This window comes from Sus scrofa, chromosome 17 (assembly GCF_054392235.1).
Source record: "Sus scrofa isolate SSC_HxYL_T2T_F1_AM1 chromosome 17, Sscrofa_HxYL_maternal_Yorkshire_Landrace_v2.0, whole genome shotgun sequence".
Classification (NCBI taxonomy): Eukaryota; Metazoa; Chordata; class Mammalia; order Artiodactyla; family Suidae; genus Sus; species Sus scrofa.
Window position 1 is genome coordinate 53,958,277 of NC_139399.1, and position 21,743 is coordinate 53,980,019.

Below are 21,743 nucleotides of genomic sequence, written 5' to 3' on the forward strand. Positions count from 1 at the left end.
GAGTCGCAAACGGTGACAGATAGCATAAAGGAAACTTTCAGTGTCAGCAGCCTGTCCAGGGCTGACGATCCACACCAGGAGTCAGACCATTAGAAACCGAAGGGGGTCAACCGGGCTCCTGGCCGTGACAGCCACAGCGTCCCGACCCCCCGCGACTTACCCACCCTGCTCCCTCTTCTCCCCTGGGCCTTTCTTTCACCCGACCTCCCACGACCCGAAGGTAAGCTCCCAGTGACCCTGGATGGCTCCAAGGACGAAGGATCGGAGGGCGAGGCCCGGGCGCTAGGAGAGGCCTCGGGAGTTCGAGAGTCCAGCAGCCGCGCCTTCTAGTGACGTCAAGAGGCGCGACTCCCGCAGTCACTCGCCTGGCGCCCGAGCCCGAGCGCGCGCCGGAAGTGGGCGCGCAGTGGGCAGAGACGCCCGCCTAGTGATTCGGAAACTTGGGGTTGTCACACTTTGTTTACTAGTTGAGGCGCCTCGAAACAGGTGATGCGCGAGGCGAGAAACTGCCAGGTGGACTGCAAGGCCTGACTTTTTTTCGCTCCTTCTTCGCAGAGGAAGGTGATGTTGCCTTCAAGTGCGGCCGTGGGGCCTGGCCGGGCTGGACTGTGCAGGTGGTTTCCACTGGCCTCTGAACAAAGCCCTGGCGTCCACCGGCTGTTCCCTCCCTGACTTTGTGCCCTGACTCCTTAATCCTTCCCTCCTTGGTTCTGAACTGCAAGTGGCCACGTTACAAAAGGAGGAACTAAGTGTTTGCGAAAGCTGATGCCCCGGAAAGCCCAGGGTAAGAAGTCAGAGGCGTGGGCGTGGGGGAACGTGGTGTGCGTGTATAAAGCATTTAAAGCACCCCAGGGTCCTGGCACTAGTCTCCAAGTCTCATCTCCTTTATCAGGAATGCAAGAGGTTTGGATTCGATGGTGTCTTTTTTTGCTTTTTTGCTTTCTTAGGGCCGTACCCACGGTATGTGGAAGTTACCAGGCTAGGGCCGCGGCAACACCGGATCCTGATCCAAGCAGCCACTGCAACCTACACAGCACCTTTTGGCAAGATCGGATCCACTGAGAGAGTATAATGATCGAACTTGCATCCTCATGGATACTAGTCGGGTTCTTAACCCACTGAGCCACAACTGGAACTCCTGGATTAGATGGTTTCTAAGAGACCAAATTCTTACCCTTTGCAGTTGTATAAAGGAGGACTTGGGGCCGGCCTGAGCCTGGACAAACCGAGGCAGGGTTGGTTGCCCTGTGCTGTAGTCAGTAACCCCACACTTCTCCCAGTGATCGAGGAGAGACCCGTAAAGGAATGCAAATGCAAATCCCTCCAGGCGTCTTCATGTCCCTTTGTAATCCCTTTCCTACAACAACTGTCACTTTAGATTGGTTCTGTCACTGTTGATTGATTTGCAGTTTCTAGAGTTGTCTATTAATGGTATCACAGTGTGTACATGTTGGCTTCTTTCAGCATAATTATTTTGAGGTTCATATTGTATAAATAATTCCTTTTTATTGTTAGAGCAGTATTCCACCCTGTGGAAATAGTTGTTTTATGTCTGTAATTCTTGTTTTTCCAGTTACCTGTTGATAGACATTTGAGTTGTTTCCAATTTGGGGCTATTGCAAATAAAGCTATGTAAAAGTCTCAGTGTGGACATGTGCATTCATTTTTCTTGGCTCCATATGGCTGGGTCCATGTAAGGTGTGTGCTTATAAAAAATTGGTGAATTATTCCCATACTGATTGTAGAGTTTCACATTCCCACCAGCAGTATTTGACAAATCTGATTACTCCCCCTCTTCACTAACATTTGATATGATTAATCTTTTTAGTCAGCCATTCTAATAGGTGTATCAATCTTACTCTGGTTTTAATTTGCATTTCCCTAATGACATGGTATTGAGCATTTTTTCGTGTGCTTTGCCTCTGGATATATATGTGTTTGTGTGTGTGTGTATAATATATAATGTGTGAGATATATATAGTTTATGGCTGTACCTATGGCATACGGAAGTTCCTGGCCAGGGATTGAAACCAAGCTGCAGCTACAACTGCGGCAACACTGGATCCTTTAATCCACTACACTGGGCCAGGGATTGAAGCCTAGCCAACCTAGCAACTGGAGCCACTGCAGTCAGATTCTTAACCCACTGAGACACAGTGAGCACTCCACCACTGGATATATTTTGAAGGTAGAGTTTGAGTGTGGAGCCAGTAGAATTTGCAGTCAGATCATATAAGTGATGTGAAAGAAACATCAGAAATGTGTTCAACTCTAAGGAGTCGCCCTAGTGGCTCAGCAGGTTAAGTATCTGGCATTGTCACTGCAGCAGCCTGGGTCACTGAACTGGCAAGGGTTTGATCCCTGGCCGGGAAACTTTCACATGCCATGGGCATGGCCAAAAAAAAAAAAAAAAAAAAAGCCTTAAACTCTGGTCAGTCCCTGAGTACTTCCTGGTATTTCTGTCCTTGACATGTACTAGCTGTTCTTTCTGGCCACTTCGCAAATTGCTGAATCACCCAGCTCTGAAGAGCCTGATTCAGTGACCCCTTTGGTTGGTACCCATAGCCCCTACCTTTGTCTTCACTTTTATCAGTCTGATTTTCTGTTTACTCATTGTCTCCTCTATGAGCTGATGAGCTTCTGGAGGGTATGGTTGGTTGGATTGTTTTCTATGGTTGCCCTTGGTGTACCCCAGCCTCAATCATTTCAGCATATTTTCATAAACAGAACTCTTCAGATTTACATTTCAAAGTATGTGTGCTTTGCTTCATGTTGCCTGCTCACTAGCTGTATGATCATAGCAGCTGAACATCTGTGTGCCTTAGTTTCCTTATCTTTAAAATGGGGAGCCTATTGATTGATACCTGCCTCCCACGTGATAAGCATTAAATGGAAAATGAATGCAAAGTTCTTGGTATGGTGCTGATCTTTTCTTTCTTTCCTTTTTTTGGTCTTTTGAGTGCCTCACTCGAAGCACATGGAGGTTCCTAGGCTAGGGGTGGAACTGGAGCTGTAGCTGCCTGTCTACACCACAGCCACAGCAACGCGGGATCCGAGCTGCGTCTGCAACCTATACCACAGCTCACAGCAATGCTGGATTCTTAACTCACTGAGCAAAGTCAGGGATTGAACCTGTGTCCTCATGGATGCTAATCAGATTGGTTTCCGCTGAGCTAGGACGGGAAACCCCCCCCCCCCCCCCGAGCTAGTATTTTCTGACCTAACTAGTTTGCTGGTCATTTGCTGGAACTCAAATACAGGTGCTTTGTAAACAGTTAATAATAAAATGTTAATCTTTTGAGAAGTGTGTGGGAAATTTCTCTGTTGGGGTCTGGGTGGTTTTTTTTTTTTTTCCTTTGGTCTTTGTTTTTTTTTTTTAAAGGCTGCACCTGTGGCATACGGAAGTTCCCAGCCTAGATATTGAATCAGAGCTACCGATACCGGCCTATACCACAGCCACAGCAATGCCGGATCTGAGCCGCATCTGCCACCTATACTGCAGCTTGTGGCATTGCTGGATTCTTAACCCACTGAGCGAGGCCAGGGGTTGAACCCACATCCTCATGGACACTATGCAGGTTCATAACCCGCTGGTTTCTTGAATCAGATACCTGAATTACTTCCCTACACTGGGATCCACCCTGTTGTTGAGAGTGTCTCATTTCCAGTCCTATAACAGCAGGAGGTACAAAGGAACTTTACCTGCTGGCCGCTTACCTGCTCCCCGGGGAATCTGTCCCCTACACCGGTGCCCTTGGGCGTGAGGCCGAAGTATCTGAAAAACAGTCCTTTTTATCAAAATCTTTTTTGATGATCCTTATCTCAGAAGACACAATTCAGGGAGTTCCCGTCGTGGTGCAGTGGTTAACGAATCCGACTAGGAACCATGAGGTTGCGGGTTCGGTCCCTGCCCTTGCTCAGTGGGTTAACGATCCGGCGTTGCCGTGAGCTGTGGTGTAGGTTGCAGACGCGGCTCGGATCCCGTGTTGCTGTGGCTCTGGCGTAGGCCCGGTGGCTACAGCTCCGATTCAACCCCTAGCCTGGGAACCTCCATATGCCGCGGGAGCGGCCCAAGAAATAGCAACAACAACAACAACAACAACAACAAAAAAAAAGACAAAAGGCAAAAAAAAAAAAAAAAGACACAATTCAAATGCTAGCATTCCAAGTTCTCTCAGTTCTATTCTGTGCCTTCCTAACAACTCTTCAGCCCAAATGTTAGCTTTAACATTCATTCATTCAGTTAAAAATGTGTGGAAGTTCCTGTCACAGCTCAGCGGAAACGAATCCGAATAGTATCCATGAGAATGCAGGTTCGATCCCTGGCTTTGCTCAGTGGGTTAAGGATCTGATGTTGTCATGAGCTGTGGTGCAGGTTGCAGATGCCACTTGGGATTCCGCATCTGGCGTTGCCATGACTGTGACATAGGCTGGCAGCTATAGCTCTGATTCGACCCCTAGCCTGGGAACTTCCATATGCTGTGGGTTCGGCCCTAAAAAGCAAAAAAATAAAAATGAAAATGTGTAAAATCCCTTTTGTGAGTACCTGCCAGGAGCCAAATATCATGGTCAATATCTGAAGCTAAAAATGTAAATGTAGGGCTGTCCTTGCTGTTGAGAAAGCGGTGAAATTATGAGCAGAGGAAGTGTGGTGGGAAAACAAGGATGATGAAGGTGCTCAGTAGGTAGAGGGGAAGAAGTCAGGCTGAGTGACATGTGATCCTACTTACCATTTACTTGTTATCAATCGGTTTGTTTTGTGTCCAGCCTGATGCTGCACACCAAACATTTAGAAAATTGATTTGATGCCTGTCTTCCCAAGATGGGGACGGGCCTTGGGTCTGGAGCCTGGGTGGGGCAGTTTGTGGAACAAATGACTGGAGCCTCCCTGTCCAAGGAGGGCATGTGCAGAAAAGGTACCCAGTGGAGTGCAGTCTGCATATTATCAGTCCTGGGCCCAGGGACCACTCCCAGCTGTGGCTGCACCCAGGATGCTTGGAGTCCTCTCTCCAGGGGTGTCTGTTTCTGTGATGATAACTGGAGAAGACACACTTGTGCGATAACCAGATTCCATCTGGTTCCAGGGTTATTCCCTGCTCCCTGACTTGCAGCACTGACTCCAGGTTCTTCCACTCTAGTGTGGACGAAGAATGTTGAAGCCAGTAAGCCATCAGTCACTGCAACTGCCCCTGGGATGCGGAAAAGCAGGATACTGGTCCTAGAGAGTTAAAGATGCATGTCAAAGCAATAATTTCAATAAGCCAGGACTCTTTTCCCGTACATAGAAAAGTGCTAAATGCAGTAACTTGAGGTGTCTGATTTTCGTACTTTTTTCTGGCCACGCCCATGTCATGCAGAAGGTCCTGGGCCAAGGATGGAAACTGTGCCACAGCTGCTGTGACCTGATCTATAAAAATGACAACACCGGATCCTTAACACACTGTGCCACCAACGGGACTCCTAATTAGCAGTAATTGTTTGATGTTCTGACTACCTGTTTGTTTTACTTGATTTGTCTTTTTTTTTTTCCCCCAAAATACCTGTCTCCACCCTTACGTCTTGGAAAGTCTCTCAGAGCTTTTTGAGAGGCTGTATCCCAGGCTTAAATCCTCAGTGAGTCTGCTCTTAGATTGTGCTTTTTTTTTCCCCCAGTCAACAAGTGTGTTGGTCAGCTGGTCCCAGCAACTGGAGACAGCTGCTTCCAGTCTCTTGCTTTGGGCAAACACCTTGCTGCCAGATCCTGTGTTTCTCTTGAAATGGAACTAATAATCAATGTCAGAGTGTGTGCTTTGTGCAAAGCAGCTTCCTAGACCTCAAAGGACAAGCATGAGAGCAGCTGCAGAGTTAAAATAATGATGATGGATAATAATGATAATAACTAAAAGTAATGTAGTATTTATTATGTGCCAAGGATTGTTCTCATTGGTTTACATGTATTAATTTATTGAATCCTACAACCACCCCCACAAAGTCAGTACCAATGTAGTGATTAAGGGCATAGACTGTAGGACTTGACAGGCCAGGTTTGAATCTCTGCTTTGCCATTTACTAGCAATGTGACCTGGGGGAGGTCTGTCTCAGTGTCCCCATCTCCCAAAAGAAGATCAGACTAATACTACCTCATAGGGTTGTTATGAGGATTAAATGAATAAAAATTTATAAAGCATGCCGAATAGTGGCTGGCACATAGTAAAAGTTACCTAAGTTTTTGATAAATCTCATTAAAAAAAATTTTTTGGCCATGTTTGCAACACGCACAAGTTCCCAGGCCAGGGATCAAAACTTCAACACAGTGGTGACTTGAACCACAGCAGTAAAAACCCCAGGTCCTTAACCTGCTGAGCCACCAGGGAACTCTGATAAATCTCATTCTTATAGGTGAGGAAACTGAGGCACAGAGGAGTTGAATGATTTGCCTATAGGCGTTCCCGTCGTGGTGCAGCGGAAACAAATGTGACGAGGAACCATGAGGTTTAGGGTTCGATCCCTGGTCTCCCTCAGTGGGTTAAGGATCCGGCATTGCCATGAGCTGTGGTGTAGGTCACAGATGAGGCTCAGATCTGGCATGGCTGTGGCTGTGGCAGAGGCTGGCAGCTACAGCTCGGATTCGACCCCTAGCCTGGGAACCTCATATGCTGTGGGTGCAGCCCTAAAAAGACCGAAAAAAAAAATTGCCTATGATCACACAACCAGTAAATGATGGAGCTGGGAATCAAACCCTAGGAAACCTGGCTATAGAGTCTGTACTCTTAATTATTATGCTCTAGCAATGAAGAGGGGGTGTCTACCTGAATTACTTTATGGGGGGGGAGCCCTGAATTAATTGATATGGAAGCTTCTAACATGTAAGATGTCAGTGTTCCTCTGTGGTAAATGAGGTTTGCAGCAGCTGGCTGGACTGTCCCTAAGTGGCCAGAAGTTTCTGGAAGAGAGATCTGAGGCATAAGCCGTGGCTAAGAGGCTGAGGGTCAGCAAGATCCCCCAAGGCTCCTGGCTCATACTTCATTTACCTTCCTCTCGGCACTCCTTCATAATGTGCCGTGAAACTCAGGAGGTAAACTGTAAGTGGCAACTTAAAATGGAAAATCCTGGCTAAGCCTCTAGGAGTTTAAGCATGTGGTAAAGGGAATTCAATACAACAGCTAAATTCTGGGCACTGGGGATACTGTTGTGAGTTGAGGGACCACTTGGATCTTGGCAAGCCCATAGTTCAAACTGGGAAACACAGAAGCCAACAAGCAGATTGTAACCAAGGACCTAAGGATAAACAGGAACTAGTCAGGTGAGAGGAGTGGGAAGTGTTCCTGGCCCAAGCAAAGGCCAGGAGGCTAGCAAGTTTTCTTTGGTTTGGGGCAGGGTGGTGATCTGGTGGAATTCTATAAGCCTGATTATGGAGTGTTTTACCCTGAGGGAGAGGACTGAATTTATACATTCTGGAGAGGCAAGATCAGGTTTGGGAGGCTCTCTTTGAGCTGCCAGGAGTCCAGGTGAGGAGCTGGAACCATTGAATTCGAAGCCGGATTGGAAGCAGGGAGATGGTTCCACGGTGCAGCCTTGGTCTTGGTGGGGTGAGGGGCCTCTTTGGGGTGGGGGCTGTAGGGATGCAGGACAGGCTTGGATTAACGCTGGGGTTTTCCTACAGGCCATCTCCCTCGCCTCACTCTCCCATCCTTGGGGCTCACTTCTCAGTCTTTCCTCCAGGGTCTCCGGGATCACTCTGGTCTCAGGCCAGGCCTCAAATCATCTGACTGCGGGTTCAGAGCCTAACCCACACCCTCCCTGTCCTGGGGCTTCCGTGATCTGCCTAGAGCACTGTCCTCCCGCCCTCGGCCCCGCCCCTGAGCAGCCCCCGCCCTCAGCCCCGCCCCACGCGCAACCCGCGGCCCCGCCCTCCCGCCCGCTGGCCCCGCCCACGCGCACGCCAGCCCGCCCGCGCGCCAGGCCCGGGCGGCGCCGACGCGCTTGGCGGGAGATAGAAAAGTTCTTCTGTGCGCGCCGGCGGCGGCGGCGGCGGTCGCAGCCACTTCGAGCCGCAGCGGGACCTCCGGCCACGCTGACGCATCGCATCGCGGCCTCGGGGCCAGGAGCGGCCGGAGCAGCTCGTACATTGACCCCGGCCCGGCTCCCGCTCCGGGCTCAGCCGGCGGGCGGGCGAGCGCGGCGCGGCCCGGGCCGGGGGGATGTCTCGGCGGACGCGCGGGTGAGCGGAGCCGGGCTGCTGAGGGCCCCTCCCCCCTCCCCAAACCCCATCTCCCTTCACCCCGACCTCTGTCCCCACCCCCACCTTCGTCGTGGCCCTTCTGGGCTGGTCCGCGGTAGGGTTGGCAGGAAACGCAGCGTTCTGGGTCGCCTGACGCGAGGGCGCGCGTGAAGCCGAGGGTCTCTCCGCGGCCCCTCACTCTGCCACCCGGGCCTGCTGGGCCTCGGAGCCGGGGCGGGCAGGTCTCCTGGGACCCGGGCCAAGCCTTGCATGATGTCATTTTGTCTCCCGCCTAATTGCGGGATGGGGGTGGGACGGCGGTGTCAGCCGGCCTTTACCGAGGAGAGAGGCGACCTGTGGAGAAGTGATTCTCCAAGTGGAAGCGAGCGGGAGGCCAAAGGTTGAAAGACACTTGTCGTTCCAGCCTTTGGGGGTTCGGATCTGCCGGTGGGCATTTCTTAATGTTCTGGGAAGCACAGAGCGCCTCGAGCTCTCTCCCTCGACCTGGGAAGGATGCTGGGGTGGGGAGGGACTCTTTTGTCCTCCGCCACCTGGGTTCCGGGCCCCAACTCGGTTTAGTTTCGGAGACCTGCCTTCCAGTTACACATGAGTTTGGGGCCGCTGGGGTTGAGAGCGAGGGTAAAAGAGACTGATGTGTGTGGAGCCCGCTCTGAGCCAGCAGCCCCCAGAGCCGAGGCAAGAACTGCGGTCTCCATTTTACGTATCCCTCCAAGAGATTGAGTGGCAGAGGCAAGCCAGGATCCACGTCTGGGGGCTCCTGGTCCCTGTCGTACACCTCTGCGCCCGGTGCCTGGGCTCTGGGCTTCTCACCCAGTCTGGGAGTCGTGGAAGACCACGGGGTTCTGCCCTGCTCCCTCCCTGGATTCGTGCAGCCCAAATAACCATACCCCCCCCACCCCCACCCCCACCCCAACCCCCGCAGATGGTGTTGGCCTTCTCAGGCCCAGCCCATAGAGAAGTAATGGTTACTGGCTTTCCCCAGAGTTCCTCTCAGCGAGGAAGCATCTGGTCCCTGGGCAGTGGTCAGGCTCCGGGTGTGTCTTCCTCAGGCCACGATTTCCCAGGGCAGCTCTAATTCCCAGGAGTTGTTGTTTTATGGGCAGGTACTTGTGTCAGGCCCTGTCCTGATTTCTGGTTCAGGAAGTGTTACTCCAGGCAACAGCAAAGCCCTGGACAGCCCCACCTCAGTCCTCTGCCACTTCTCCCTTGGGGCTCAGTGGAGGATCCCCCCCTCTCCCAGGTGAGGGATGGATTCTGCACCCTGGAACCCCACAGCATTCAGTTTGATTCCCGGCCACTCGCCGTAACCCTCCAATGCACCAGCGCTCTACTTCCTGCTCAGCTTCTGACTCACCCCACCTGGAGCAGAGCCCAGCACATGGAAGGGAGGGCACAGAGAGGCTGTGTTGGACCGACCCGTGCTTGCCCCCACTGACTTAGCCTCTGCTTTTCCGACTGGGGTTGCAACACGAGGACATGAAGGTGCGGGGTTTGGAGCCTGGCTCTGTGGACTTGGCAAGGGGCATAATCCCTGCGAGCCTCAGTTTTCACATCTATTAAATGGGGATAGTGAGAATGTGTGTGAAGGAGACTGTTAGCACCGTGTTGGTGATAGAAGTACATTACCTCACAGAATTCTCCCAGCCGTCCCATTAAATACACTCTTGGGGCACCAGAGTGTCCACACAGAAAGCCTTTCATCCTCCAAGGAACATTTGCTGAGCTTCTATTAGAAGCTAGGTGCTGGAGAACCACAGATTGTTTCTGTCAGAATGGAGTCTGGGGCAGTTGCTTTTCAAGCCAGCCTCCTCCTGTTATTAGTATCTTATAGAATTTTTGCCTCTTACTTTGCTGTGGATTTGCCCCTGAGTTGGGTTGGGAATGACAAGACAAGGCTGAATTCCAGCTCCTTTTGTGACTGGTGTATTGCTGGATTCCTTTGCTACTTCTAAAAAATTTACTTATATTAGCATTTCTTATCCACTAAAAGGCAGCAGCTTTGCTTGTTTAGTCATTCATTCCTGAATCCAGCTGTTATGGAGCTAACATTTCTTAAGACTTTTGTTGCCCCCTCCCAAAGGCCCTACAGGTACAGCTGTGGAGGAGGTGGAGCCGACCTCTGTCCAGGTTGTCAAGGAGACAGGGAGTTGCAGATTAGGAGCCTAAGTTCTCAGACAGGATTTCCGAGGTGCTATGGGGAGGGTAGGAGTGACTAGGAAGAGGCTGAAAGGGGGAAAGGAACGTGGACACAGAGGAAAGCCCTCTTCCTGGTGTTCCCGTCGTGGCGCAGTGGTTAACGAATCCGACTAGGAACCATGAGGTTGCGGGTTCGGTCCCTGCCCTTGCTCAGTGGGTTAACGATCCGGCGTTGCCGTGAGCTGTGGTGTAGGTTGCAGACGCGGCTCGGATCCCGCGTTGCTGTGGCTCTGGCGTAGGCCGGTGGCTACGTTGCCGTGAGCTGTGGTGTAGGTTGCAGACGCGGCTCGGATCCCGCGTTGCTGTGGCTCTGGCGTAGGCCGGTGGCTACGTTGCCGTGAGCTGTGGTGTAGGTTGCAGGCGCGGCTCGGATCCCGCGTTGCTGTGGCTCTGGCGTAGGCCGGTGGCTACAGTTCCGATTCAACCCCTAGCCTGGGAACCTCCATATGATATGCCGCGGGAGCGGCCCAAGAAATAGCAACAACAACAACAACAAAAAGACAAAAAAAAAAAAAAGTCCTCTTCCTTCTTTTCTGCTCGGCCTGTGCTTGCCTTGCTTGTTGGGAGACTGTAGGCTCTTCCCACTTACCGATGCCTGGCTTAGGAATGCACCTGACCGAGGTGACGTGATGGAGTTGGGAGTGTGCTCCTGTGAACACCAGGCATCCCTAGGGTGGATAGCATCATCTCCATTTTTGTAACCTTTACACCTGATGAAGTAGGAAGCTTTGGGAGCAACTTGGGAAATTACCTGTTAGAAAATAAAAACATCCAGAACTCAAAGCTGTTTGTCCTCTGATTTTTCTTTCTATGAACTAGGCCTCTGCATAGGCAAAGATTGAGGGGGGTGTGCAAAAGTGGACACAATTACTGAGATAATGTATTTAAAATGGTTTTCCCAAATAACCAATATTTCTTAAAATCCTGGTGTTTGATGATTACATACATCATCGGCTTTTATCCTTAAAATACCCATGCAAGTTTAAAAAGTTTCCTTATGGAAAAGAAAATATTAAATGGGTATCTGGTATTGAATATCATAATATTCTTGATGAAATATTTTTTTTTAATATACACTCTTTTTTAAAAAATTCTTTTTCATTATGGTTTATCTTAGAGCATTGACTATAGTTCTTTGTGCTATACAGTGGGACCTTGCTGTTTATCCCCTTCATGTATAGTAGCTTACATCTGCTAACCCCAACTTCCCAGTCCACTTCTCTCTCAACCCCCTGCCTCTGGGCAATCACAAGTCTGTTCTTCTTGTCCATGAGTCTGTTTCTATTTAGTAGATAGGTTTGTTTGTGTTATATTTTATTTTTTAATTTAATTTTTTTTGTGTGTGTGTGTCTTTTTAGGGCCAAATCCATGGCCTATGGAAGTTCCCAGGCTAGGGGTTGAATCAGAGCCACGGCTGCCGGCCTATGCCACAGCCACAGCAATGCCATATCCTTAACCTGCCAGGCAGGACCAGGGATCGAACCTGCATCCTGGATACTAGTGGGGTTTGTTAACACTGAGCCACAACAGGAACTCCATTCGTGTTATATTTTAGATTCCACATATAAGTCATATGGTATTTGTCTTTCTCTTTCCAATTTACTTCATTTAATAGAATAATCTCTTGTGTTGCTGCGAATGGCATTTCATTATTATGGCTGAGTAATATTCGTGTGTGTGTGTGTGTGTGTGTGTACAGATACATACATACATATATATATATATACTACATCTTTTTCTGTTCATCTGTCAATGGACATTTAGGTTGTTTCCCTGGCTTGGCTGTTGTGAATAGTGCTGCACTAAACATAGGGGTGCATGTGTCTTTTTGAATTATAGTTTACATGATATATGCCCAGTGGGATTGCTAAGGTAACTCTATCCTTAGTTTTTTGTTTTTGTTTTTTTTTAAGGGCTGCACCTGCGGCATATGGAGGTTCCCAGGCTAGGGGTCGAATCGGAGCTAGAGCTGCTAGCCTACGCCACAGCCACAGCAACATAGGATCCGAGCCACATCTTCGACCTATACCAGAGCTCATGGCAATGCCAGATCCTAACCTACTGAGCAAGGCCAGGGATCAAACCTGCAACCTCATGGTTCCTAGTTGGATTCGTTTCCGCTGTGCCACAACGGGAACTCCACTATCCTTAGTGTTCTGAGGAACCTCCTTACTGTTTTCCATTCTGGCTGCTTGGTGAAGTCCTAACTTCTTTTTTCTTGTAGCTTTTGATATTATTAGGATTTTACTGAAAGTAAAAGAATAAAGGAAGAAAAAAATCCCATAACCCCATTTCATTAAAAAATTTAAAAAAAGAGGAGGGTGGAAGTACTTACATTTTATCTACAGTAAAAGCCTGCCTCCCCAGAACTTTTCCCCAGAGGTCCCTGGCCACTGCCCACACTGTCCATGATGTAGCAGCAGATGGAGGCACATGTCCTTGACCTTCAGCTTACTTGCCCTGCAGGGAGGAGCTGGATGAGCTGCACTACCAGGACACAGATTCAGACGTGCCAGAGCAGCGAGACAGCAAATGCAAGGTCAAATGGACTCAGGAGGAGGTGAGTGACATTGAGAGGCAATTGTGGGGGCGAGCGGGGTGGGGGATGAAGGAGGTAATGGCAGTTGAGGGGTTGGACCGAAAACTGAGCCTGGGGTGTGTCTGCCTGACACCCCAACTGGTGCAAAGAAGAGGAGGAGCCAACGAAAGAAGAGGATGGGCCCTCTGGTTCTCCTCGATGCTTCTCAGAGCATTCCCAGGTACTCTTCAGTACTTAGGACTTTTGGGGGCATGTGCCTCTCAGACCTCAGGGCCAGCAATTGCTATTGTGTCTCTCAGAAGCTGGCGTATTCTGCATTGTGGACATTAATTGTGTTTTTTCTCTTTTAACTGCTAGGAGGTTTAGCCATATCGGCAACACCCCTCTTTATTGTTATTTTATTTTATTTTACTTATTTTTTTTTTTTGCCATTTCTTGGGCCATTCCCATGGCATATGGAGGTTCTCAGGCTAGGGGTCGAATCAGAGCTGTAGCTGCAGACCTATGCCAGAGCCACAGCAACGTGGGATCCGAGCCGCGTTTGCGACCTACACCAGAGTTCATGGCAATGCCAGATCCTTAACCCACTGAGGGAGGCCAGGGATTGAACCCGCAACCTCATGGTTCCTAGTCGGATTCGTTAACCACTGAGCCATGACGAGAACTCCTCTTTATTGTTATTTAAAAAAATTGTATTGTGTCTATGATACCAAGCTCTGGATTAATTTTCTTTTTATTCTTTAATCAAGTTTATGGAAGTATAACTTAGATACAGTCAAATGCATCTTTTGTTTTTTCAGCCGCACCCACAGCATATGGAAGTTTCAAGGGCCAGGGATCAAATCCATGCTACAGCAGTGACGATGCCAGATCCTTTAACCGCTAGGCCACCAGGAATTTTTCAGATGCACCTTCTTACCTTCTTTTTTTTTTTTTTTTTGCTATTTCTTGGGCCGCTCCTGTGGCATATGGAGGTTCCCAGGCTAGGGGTTAAATCGGAGCTGTAGCCACCGGCCTACGCCAGAGCCACAGCAACGCGGGATCCGAGCCGCGTCTGCAGCCTACACCACAGCTCACGGCAATGCCGGATCATTAACCCACTGAGCAAGGGCAGGGACCGAACCTGCAACCTCATGGTTCCTAGTCGGATTCGTTAACCACTGCGCCACGACGGGAACTCCAGATGCACCTTCTTAAAGTAAATTGTTCCAACAGTTTTGACAAATGTATATTACCCACCTAAGCAATGCCCTGATTATCCCAGGACTTCCCTTTGTGATCCATCTTTCCCAGCTCCAGGTAGTCACCCATCCAATGTTACCAATGCATTTTACCTTTTTTCTTGAATGTCCTATAAATGAAATCATACAGTCATACTCTTTTCTATCTGGCTTTTGTTTGGCACGATGTGGTATGATTCAGCTATTTGTTCATTTTTTATTGCTGAATAATATTCCCTTGTGTGACTAGTCTATAGTATGTTTCACTAGCTGATGGGCATTTGGGCTGTTAAGTTTTTGGCTATTGTGGGTAGAGCTACTGCGAAAATTCTTGCTTATGTCTTGAGAATTATGTTATCACTTTTTTTTTTTTTTTTTTTTTGTATTTTCGCCTTTTCTAGGGGCACTCCCGTGGCATATGGAGGTTCCCAGGCTGGGGGTCTAATCGGAGCTGTAGCTTCTGGCCTACACCAGAGCCACAGCAATGCGGGATCCGAGCTGTGTCTGCGACCTACACCACAGCTCATGGCAACGCCAGATCCTTAACCCACTGAGCAAGGCCAGAGATCGAACCTACAACCTCATGATTTCTAGTCTGATTCGTTAACCACTGAGCCACGATGGGAACTCTTGTTTTCACTTTTCTAAAGAGAATATTTAGGTACACTCATGGGGTAGGTATATATGTTTAGTTTTAGAGAAACTGCCAGATCTTTTCTAACTTGGTTGTACCATTTTGAACTCCTACTGGCCTTATCTTTTATTCTACCTCTCTTTCCTTGGATGTGTTTTTATTTATTTATTTATTTATTTATTTATCTATCTATCTTTTTAGGGCTACACCCGCAGCATATAGAGGTTCCCAGGCTTGGAGTCAAATCAAAGCTGTAGCTGCTGACCTATGTCACAGCTATAGCAACTCAGGATCTGAGCCGTGTCTGCGACCTACACCACAGCTCTTGGCAATGCCAGGTCCTTAACCCACTGAGTGTGGCCAGGGGTTGAACTCGTGTCCTTATGAATACTAGCTGCATTCATTACCACTGCACCACAATGGATGTGTTTAAAGTAATTTTTGTTTCCTCTTAACCTGCTCTGTGAGTTGTAAAACCCTCTTAAATCATCATAGATGTTTCTGCAGAGGAGTGCTAAACCAGCCTTTTCTGTTCATCCTATTGTGGACCAGGGCTGCATTCTGCTCTTGAGGCTTGGAAGAGTAAGATAGGTCCCTACGCCAGAGCATCTCTGCCTGGGATGGAGAGAGAAGACTATGCCCAGGCTTGTGGATATGCCGTGGTCTTCATGGTGCTGGCAGGACCAGTGTCCTTTGCGCTCCCCGTGGGATCTCTTCTCTCTTACACTAAGCCTCGTAGATGTAGGAGGCACCTGTGATTGTTGAAATGCCTTTAGAAGTCGAGGTTGCTGTTGTCTGAGAGATAGGAAAAGTTTCATTCATGAGTAAGGATTTGGAAAGTCAGTTCGGGAGGTGTGCAACATGGTAGCTGGTAAGTCACTAGGAAGTGGGTTTTAGGTGAAGAACAACTAGTAGAGGAGCCCTTATTTGCCTGGAGGGAAGTATCTTTGAAGAGGAGGAGTGATTGATTTAGATGGAAAGATCCGAATGGCGTCCAATCCTGAAAGGCCCTGAGAAGCTCAGAGATGTAGGATTATTTGGCTGGCAGCATGGAGCCATCAGAGGTTTTGTTTTTGTTTTTCTTTTCAGGGCCATACCTGCTGCATATGGAGGTTCCCAGGCTGGGGGTCAAATCGGAGCTATAGCTGCCGGCCTACACCACAGCTACAGCAACGCAGGATCTGAGCTGCATCTGCGACCTACACCACAGCTCACAGCAATGCCAAATCCTTAATCCACTGAGCGAGGCCAGGGATCAAACCCTCGTCCTCATGGATACTAGCCGGGTTTGTTAACCACTGAGCCACGATGGGAGCTCCAGCATCTGCTTCCCTTTTGCCTGGATGTCCCACCAGAGCGGGCAGCTCTTTTGCTAGTGGCTGGCTCCCATGCCTGGTGCATAGTAGGCGATCATTTCATGGCCTGAATGGACGAGTGAGGCTGTTGCCTTTGGAGAGGGCTCTGTTGTGAGCACCTGCTTTCTGCCTGTGTGTGAGCTGAGCCCTCTGTCTTTCTGGCTTTGGCAGGACGAGCAGCTGAGGGCCCTGGTGAAGCAATTTGGGCAGCAAGACTGGAAGTTCCTGGCCAGCCACTTTCCCGTGAGTGCAGCCTCTCCACGCCCCTTCGCCCAGGACAGTGGGCCTGGGACAGACTTTTTGTCAAGGAGAAGAAAAGGGAGTTCCTCACCAAGCCCGCCTAGATCCCCCAACAAAATGATCTTGTAGCTTTCCTAGGCCCTTTCTTCCCAAACGGGCATCCAAGGCACCCTGCTATGGGCCTTTGCACACGGAACCCGGGGGCCTTAGGCCCCATGATCATTCAGTCAGATCAGTGGCATATTTGCATTGTCTTCCTGCAAGTCAGGAGTGAGTTGTTGCTTGGTTTCTCAACCGTGAGACTGAAACTGAAGGGAAACCAACTTGCACAGGCTTCATGGTGAGGCCCCCGAAGAGCTGGCTAGTGCCACCACATCCAGTGTCCGGAGGCTTCCAGTCCCCTTGAGGTCCCCCAGCCCCAGCACTGCAGGCGTGTGGCGGGGAGGGGATGCGGCAGGAGCTGCTGCCTAGCTTATTTCCTGGGTCACTCGGGCAGCTCGGGGACTAAGTCACCAGACCCTTCTGCCCCTTTCCTCACTGTCCCGCCTCCCATAAACTTCAGGGAAATAGCGCCTTCCCAGAAGCAAGCAAGGATCCCTGACGTGTCTCGCAGGCTGGTGTGGGGCTGTGGCTTCCCACGGGGTTCTGGGTTTGCCTGGTTCTATTGGACCCTCCGCTAACAAAGGGAAGCCACGTGTGTTTTGATCCATGGGCGTGTGGTGTGTGGTGATGCAGGGAGTAAGACAGAACCCCTCCCCCAAGTGCAGCCCGGAGCCACCCTCCCAGGAGTTCTCACGGGTGCCTGTGCTCTTCCAGAACCGCACTGACCAGCAGTGCCAGTACCGGTGGCTGAGGGTCTTGAATCCAGACCTCGTCAAGGGGCCATGGACCAAAGAGGAGGACCAGAAGGTAACTCCCAGGACAGGGCCTTCTACCCGGGGCGGGGGGGGGGGGGGTGTGTGTGGGCTTCACCCACACCAGGGGGTCAAGGGTCTGAGGCTGCCCTCCAGGTTGGCTGACCTTGGGTGTGTGACAGCCCCTTGGACGGTGCTGGGGTGGGGGAGGGCGGGGCCCGTGGGCCTCATGGCAGTTTTCCCCCAAGGTCATCGAGCTGGTCAAGAAGTACGGCACGAAGCAGTGGACACTGATCGCCAAGCACCTAAAGGGCCGGCTGGGGAAGCAGTGCCGCGAGCGCTGGCACAACCACCTCAACCCCGAGGTGAAAAAGTCCTGCTGGACGGAGGAGGAGGACCGCATCATCTGCGAGGCCCACAAGGTGCTGGGCAACCGCTGGGCTGAGATTGCCAAGATGCTTCCAGGGAGGTGAGCTGCGGCCGGGGCGGGCAGGGCAGGGCACCCACTGCCTTTGGGGGGTGTCCCAAGGTCTAGTGTGATTCCTCTGGAGTTGTTCACGTTTCCCAGGAGCAAATGCTTCCTTCTGATTCTTGGCGGGGGTGGTGGGGAGGAGGGGGCTGCTGCGCCTGGCTACAGGGAGTCTGGAGCAGAGGAGGGCAGGGCCCTGGGGGCTCCTACTCACTGTGGAGGTTCTCATCTGGTTCCCCTCCAGGCTCTGTGCCATCTCTGCCCTGTGGTATGGCCAGGGTTGCCTGGGCATTTTTCCTAGAGATTAAGCCTCTTTCCCTCCTGCCTGTGAGGTCAGGACCAGGATCTAGATGCCTGAAGCCCTGCTCCTCACTGGGCCTGGTCCCTCCAAGCCCTGGGCCTCTTGGAATTCTGTTCTGCAGGGAGCAACATGATGACTTGGCTCCATTTTTGTCAGAATCTTCCAGGGTCAACTTCCAGTCTCTTAGATGCTTACTGCTCCTCCAATGGCTTTCCATCTTCTGGAAACTTACAAAAATTTCTGACTTGCTGCTGTCTTCTACCCTGCTCTCTGTCTGTGTGCATTTTTACCTTATTTTAGTTTTAACCCTTTCTTGGCTATGGCAATTTGGTCCTGGGAGGGAGAGGAGAGAAAATGCCAGTCTAATTCCCCTGGAGTCTGGAGTCATCTGTGTCCAAAACTCAAACCCCCATATGTTATCCTTTTGGCGCTTCTTCTAACACTCGGGTCAAGGACTCAGGCCTCTTTCCCGATGCCTTCACCTTCACTCACCCGTTGGGCCTTAGCTGCTCTGCCCTCCTTCCTCCCTCAGATGCCGTGAGCTCGCTTCTGAGAAGGATGCGTTGTGCTCCTGGCAGCCTGAATGCCACCTGCCTTGTGCCCGTCCTGTCGTGTGGCCAGCATGCTCTCACCATTCAGTTCCTGCTGGGAGTGTTATTTCCTCAGGGAAGGTGGCTCTGTCCTTCCTTCCTGTGGTCGGTCCCTGGCCACCTTCCCATAGTGCCCAGACCTCTGCCTGGTCAGCGCCATGCCATGACGGCCTGCAGCAGGAGTGGTCAGAGATCCAGACCCTGCTCTGAGACTGGTGGCTCTGTCCACCATTATCCTCCGTTCACACTGCAGGGGAAAAGCATCCCAGAGAAGGCGCTGTGTCGGCACTTCTGCGGTGCTGTAGGTCTGTGCCCCTGCACAGCTGTCCCAGTTCACACCGCTGTCCTGCTACTCTGCTCCTCTGTCCTGTTGTCCCCATCTGCGTCTCCCCATCCACGCTTCCCTGCGCCGAGCTACCGCTGTGCTGCTCTGCTTCTGTAGGGTGGGACTGCTCTGATTTATATGACTATATATGTTTCCTTGTTTATATTTCAGCAAGTAATGGAAGTTGATGTAGTTTTCTGATTCTCCAGGTAAAAAAGAGACCCAGCAGGTTAAGACCCCAACTAGTATCCATGAGGATGTGGGTTCCATCCCTGGCCTCACTTAGTGGGTTAAGGATCCGGCATTCCTTGAGCTGTGGTGTAGGTCACAGATTCTGCTCAGATCCGGTGTTGCTGTGGCTGTGGTGTAGGCTGGCAGCTGCGGCTCTGATCGACCCCTAGCCTGGGAACCTCCATATGCTGCAGGTGCAGCCCGAAAAAAATTAAAAGGAAAAAAGAGCCGAGGCTCAACGTGGTTGGCAGTGGACCCTCTCTCCTCTAGCTTTGCCCTCTTTGGCCATTTTTCCCTCTGTGGAAGGTGAGAGGGCTTGTGTTCCAGGTCACCGAGCCTCAGCACCAGGGCCCTTAACCAGGTGCTTGCTGATGGTCCCTGCAGGTGCCCAGTGAGCAGGAAAGGGAATGAGAGTTCCCTAGAACATTTCAGCATGTCAGGATTTTTACCCTGTCGGCTGAACGAGACCTTTGCCTGTCTCGCTAAGGTGTGTGGAGATGCTCCATGGATCATTACAGGCTGGAGCACGTTAACTTCGTCTTAGAGCTAAAAGCCCTTAGAACTCCTCAAGCCAAATCCTTGTTTACAGAAGTGGGAACTCAGCTCAGGGAGCTTAGTGATGTGCCTGGTGGTGCATGGGCCCCAGGGCTGGGGTCAAAGGTCCTCGGTTGGCCCCTGCAGGACAGACAATGCTGTGAAGAATCACTGGAACTCCACCATCAAGAGGAAAGTGGACACGGGAGGCTTCCTGAGTGAGTCCAGAGACTGCAAACCCCCCATGTACTTGCTGCTGGAGCTGGAGGACAAGGACCGCCAGAGTGCGCCCCCCTCGGAAGGCCAGGTGAGCTGGGGCCCCGGATGGCTTGGCCAGAGGGCTGACGTTGGTTAGTTGGTTTTCGTGTGTATCTGATGTCATCTCATCCACTCCTGCTTCTCCCTCTTTTCCTGTTCCATGGCTGTTTCGTAAGCCTCCACAGGATCCCCGTGTGGCCGCATGTCTCTCACCAGGGCTTTCCCTTTGGCACCTGTGCCCACGCCCTGCACTCATCTGCCCCTGGGTGAAGGATGCCAAGCAGATCTCAGATGGAGGGTTAGGTGGGGATGTCCAGAGTCTCTTCCTGTCCTTTGTCAACAGCTTCCTTCCTACTCTTTCCAGGCTTTTCATAAAAAAGTATGTGTGCAATTAAAAAAGAAAATCAGATTTATTGAGGTACAGTTCGTATACAGTAAAATGCATGGTGTTTCGTGTATAGGTCTGAGTCATGACAGAAACAGACATGTAACCACCACCGCAATCAAGACAGAACGTCTCCGTCACTTCCCAAATTCTCTTGTGCCCCTTTCAGTCCTTCTCCCATCTTTAGCCCCTTTCATTTGTTTTCTGTCCCTTTAATTTTCCAGAAAGTCATATCATATGGTGTTACACTTGGACTCATTAACCCCAGAGCACACTTTTAAAAATTGAAGTGTAGTTGATTTACAGCATTGTAATAGTTTCAGGTGTTTGTTGCTATTTTTAAACTATCTCTTACGATTTTTTTTTTTGGCTTTTCGCCTTTTCTAGGGCCACTCCTTTGGCATGTAGAGGTCCCCAGGCTAGGGGTCTAATCGGTGCTGTAGCCACCGGCCTACGCCACAGCCACAGCAACATGGGATCCAAGCCGCGTCTGTGACCTACACCACAGCTCACGGCAACCCGGGATCCTTAACCCACTGAGCAGGGATCGAATCCCAAACTTCATGGTTCCTAGTCGGATTCGTTAACCACTGGAACTCCAAGTAATCGTGAACTATTGAATAATCCTTTTTAACACTCCCCCTACCTTTTTGGTACCAGCTAGATAAGCTAATAACTTGTTCACTGCTCCAGTTCTGCTGAACTGTAACAACACTCTGCTGAAGCACTGTATCATGTTTTTGCCTCTATTTCTGGATTTTTAAGCTTCAGAGACTCCCTTGTTTCCCAAATAGGAAAGCACCTAAGGGGTAATAGCCAAGAAAGGTGTAAATTGAAAAGTAAAAGGACCCGCCCCTTTGGCTCCCCTTGCATTGTTCAACCAGAGGAATTCACTTCTTAGTAATGTGTCTTCCAGGTTTATATTTCTGTTTAAAGAAAAAGCATCCTTGCCACAAAGGGAAACAAAGCACATCAGCAAACACAGAGGAGTCATCTTTCAGGATAGGGCAGAGCGGACAGTATCAGAAAGTCCTCCCTGGCTGGGAATCAGTTTTCTTGACTTTGTTTTTACCCGCCAGACTTCTGCGGTGGGGAGAGTTGGCTCTGCTGAAACGGGAGGAACCCCAGCCCTTGATCTGAGCCCTCTGCTTCAGGTTTCAGCCTCTCCACTCTCATTTTAATGGTTCTATTGTGCTGCTAATTTATTTAATTACAGTTACCTCCCACTTTCTGTTAGAAACAAAACCTGAATGACCGTCTTTGTAGCTAAATCACTGCTCCCTGGCTCAGTTGTTTCTTGAGAAATTCCTGCAGGTGGATGGGCACATTTTTAAAAAACTTTAATACATTCTGCTAGATCATGTGCCCAGCCTGTAAATCTCAACTTCCAG

The 21,743-nt window shown here is 50.3% G+C and overlaps 1 protein-coding gene across 3 annotated transcripts in view; it reads left to right on the plus strand.

Annotated features, from left to right (window-relative positions):
- Positions 1 to 388: 388 nt before the first annotated feature.
- The window catches only part of MYBL2 (MYB proto-oncogene like 2), a 39,046-nt gene continuing 17,691 nt past the window's right edge, over positions 389 to 21,743 (plus strand). The window contains exons 1-6 of one of the 3 annotated variants that reach the window (XM_085002686.1): positions 389 to 784; positions 12,884 to 12,977; positions 16,337 to 16,408; positions 17,222 to 17,314; positions 17,508 to 17,728; positions 19,857 to 20,016. In XM_085002686.1, coding sequence (XP_084858812.1) covers positions 17,715 to 17,728; positions 19,857 to 20,016 — 174 coding nt within the window. In that variant the 5' untranslated portion in view covers positions 389 to 784; positions 12,884 to 12,977; positions 16,337 to 16,408; positions 17,222 to 17,314; positions 17,508 to 17,714. 3 annotated transcript variants of the gene reach the window in all.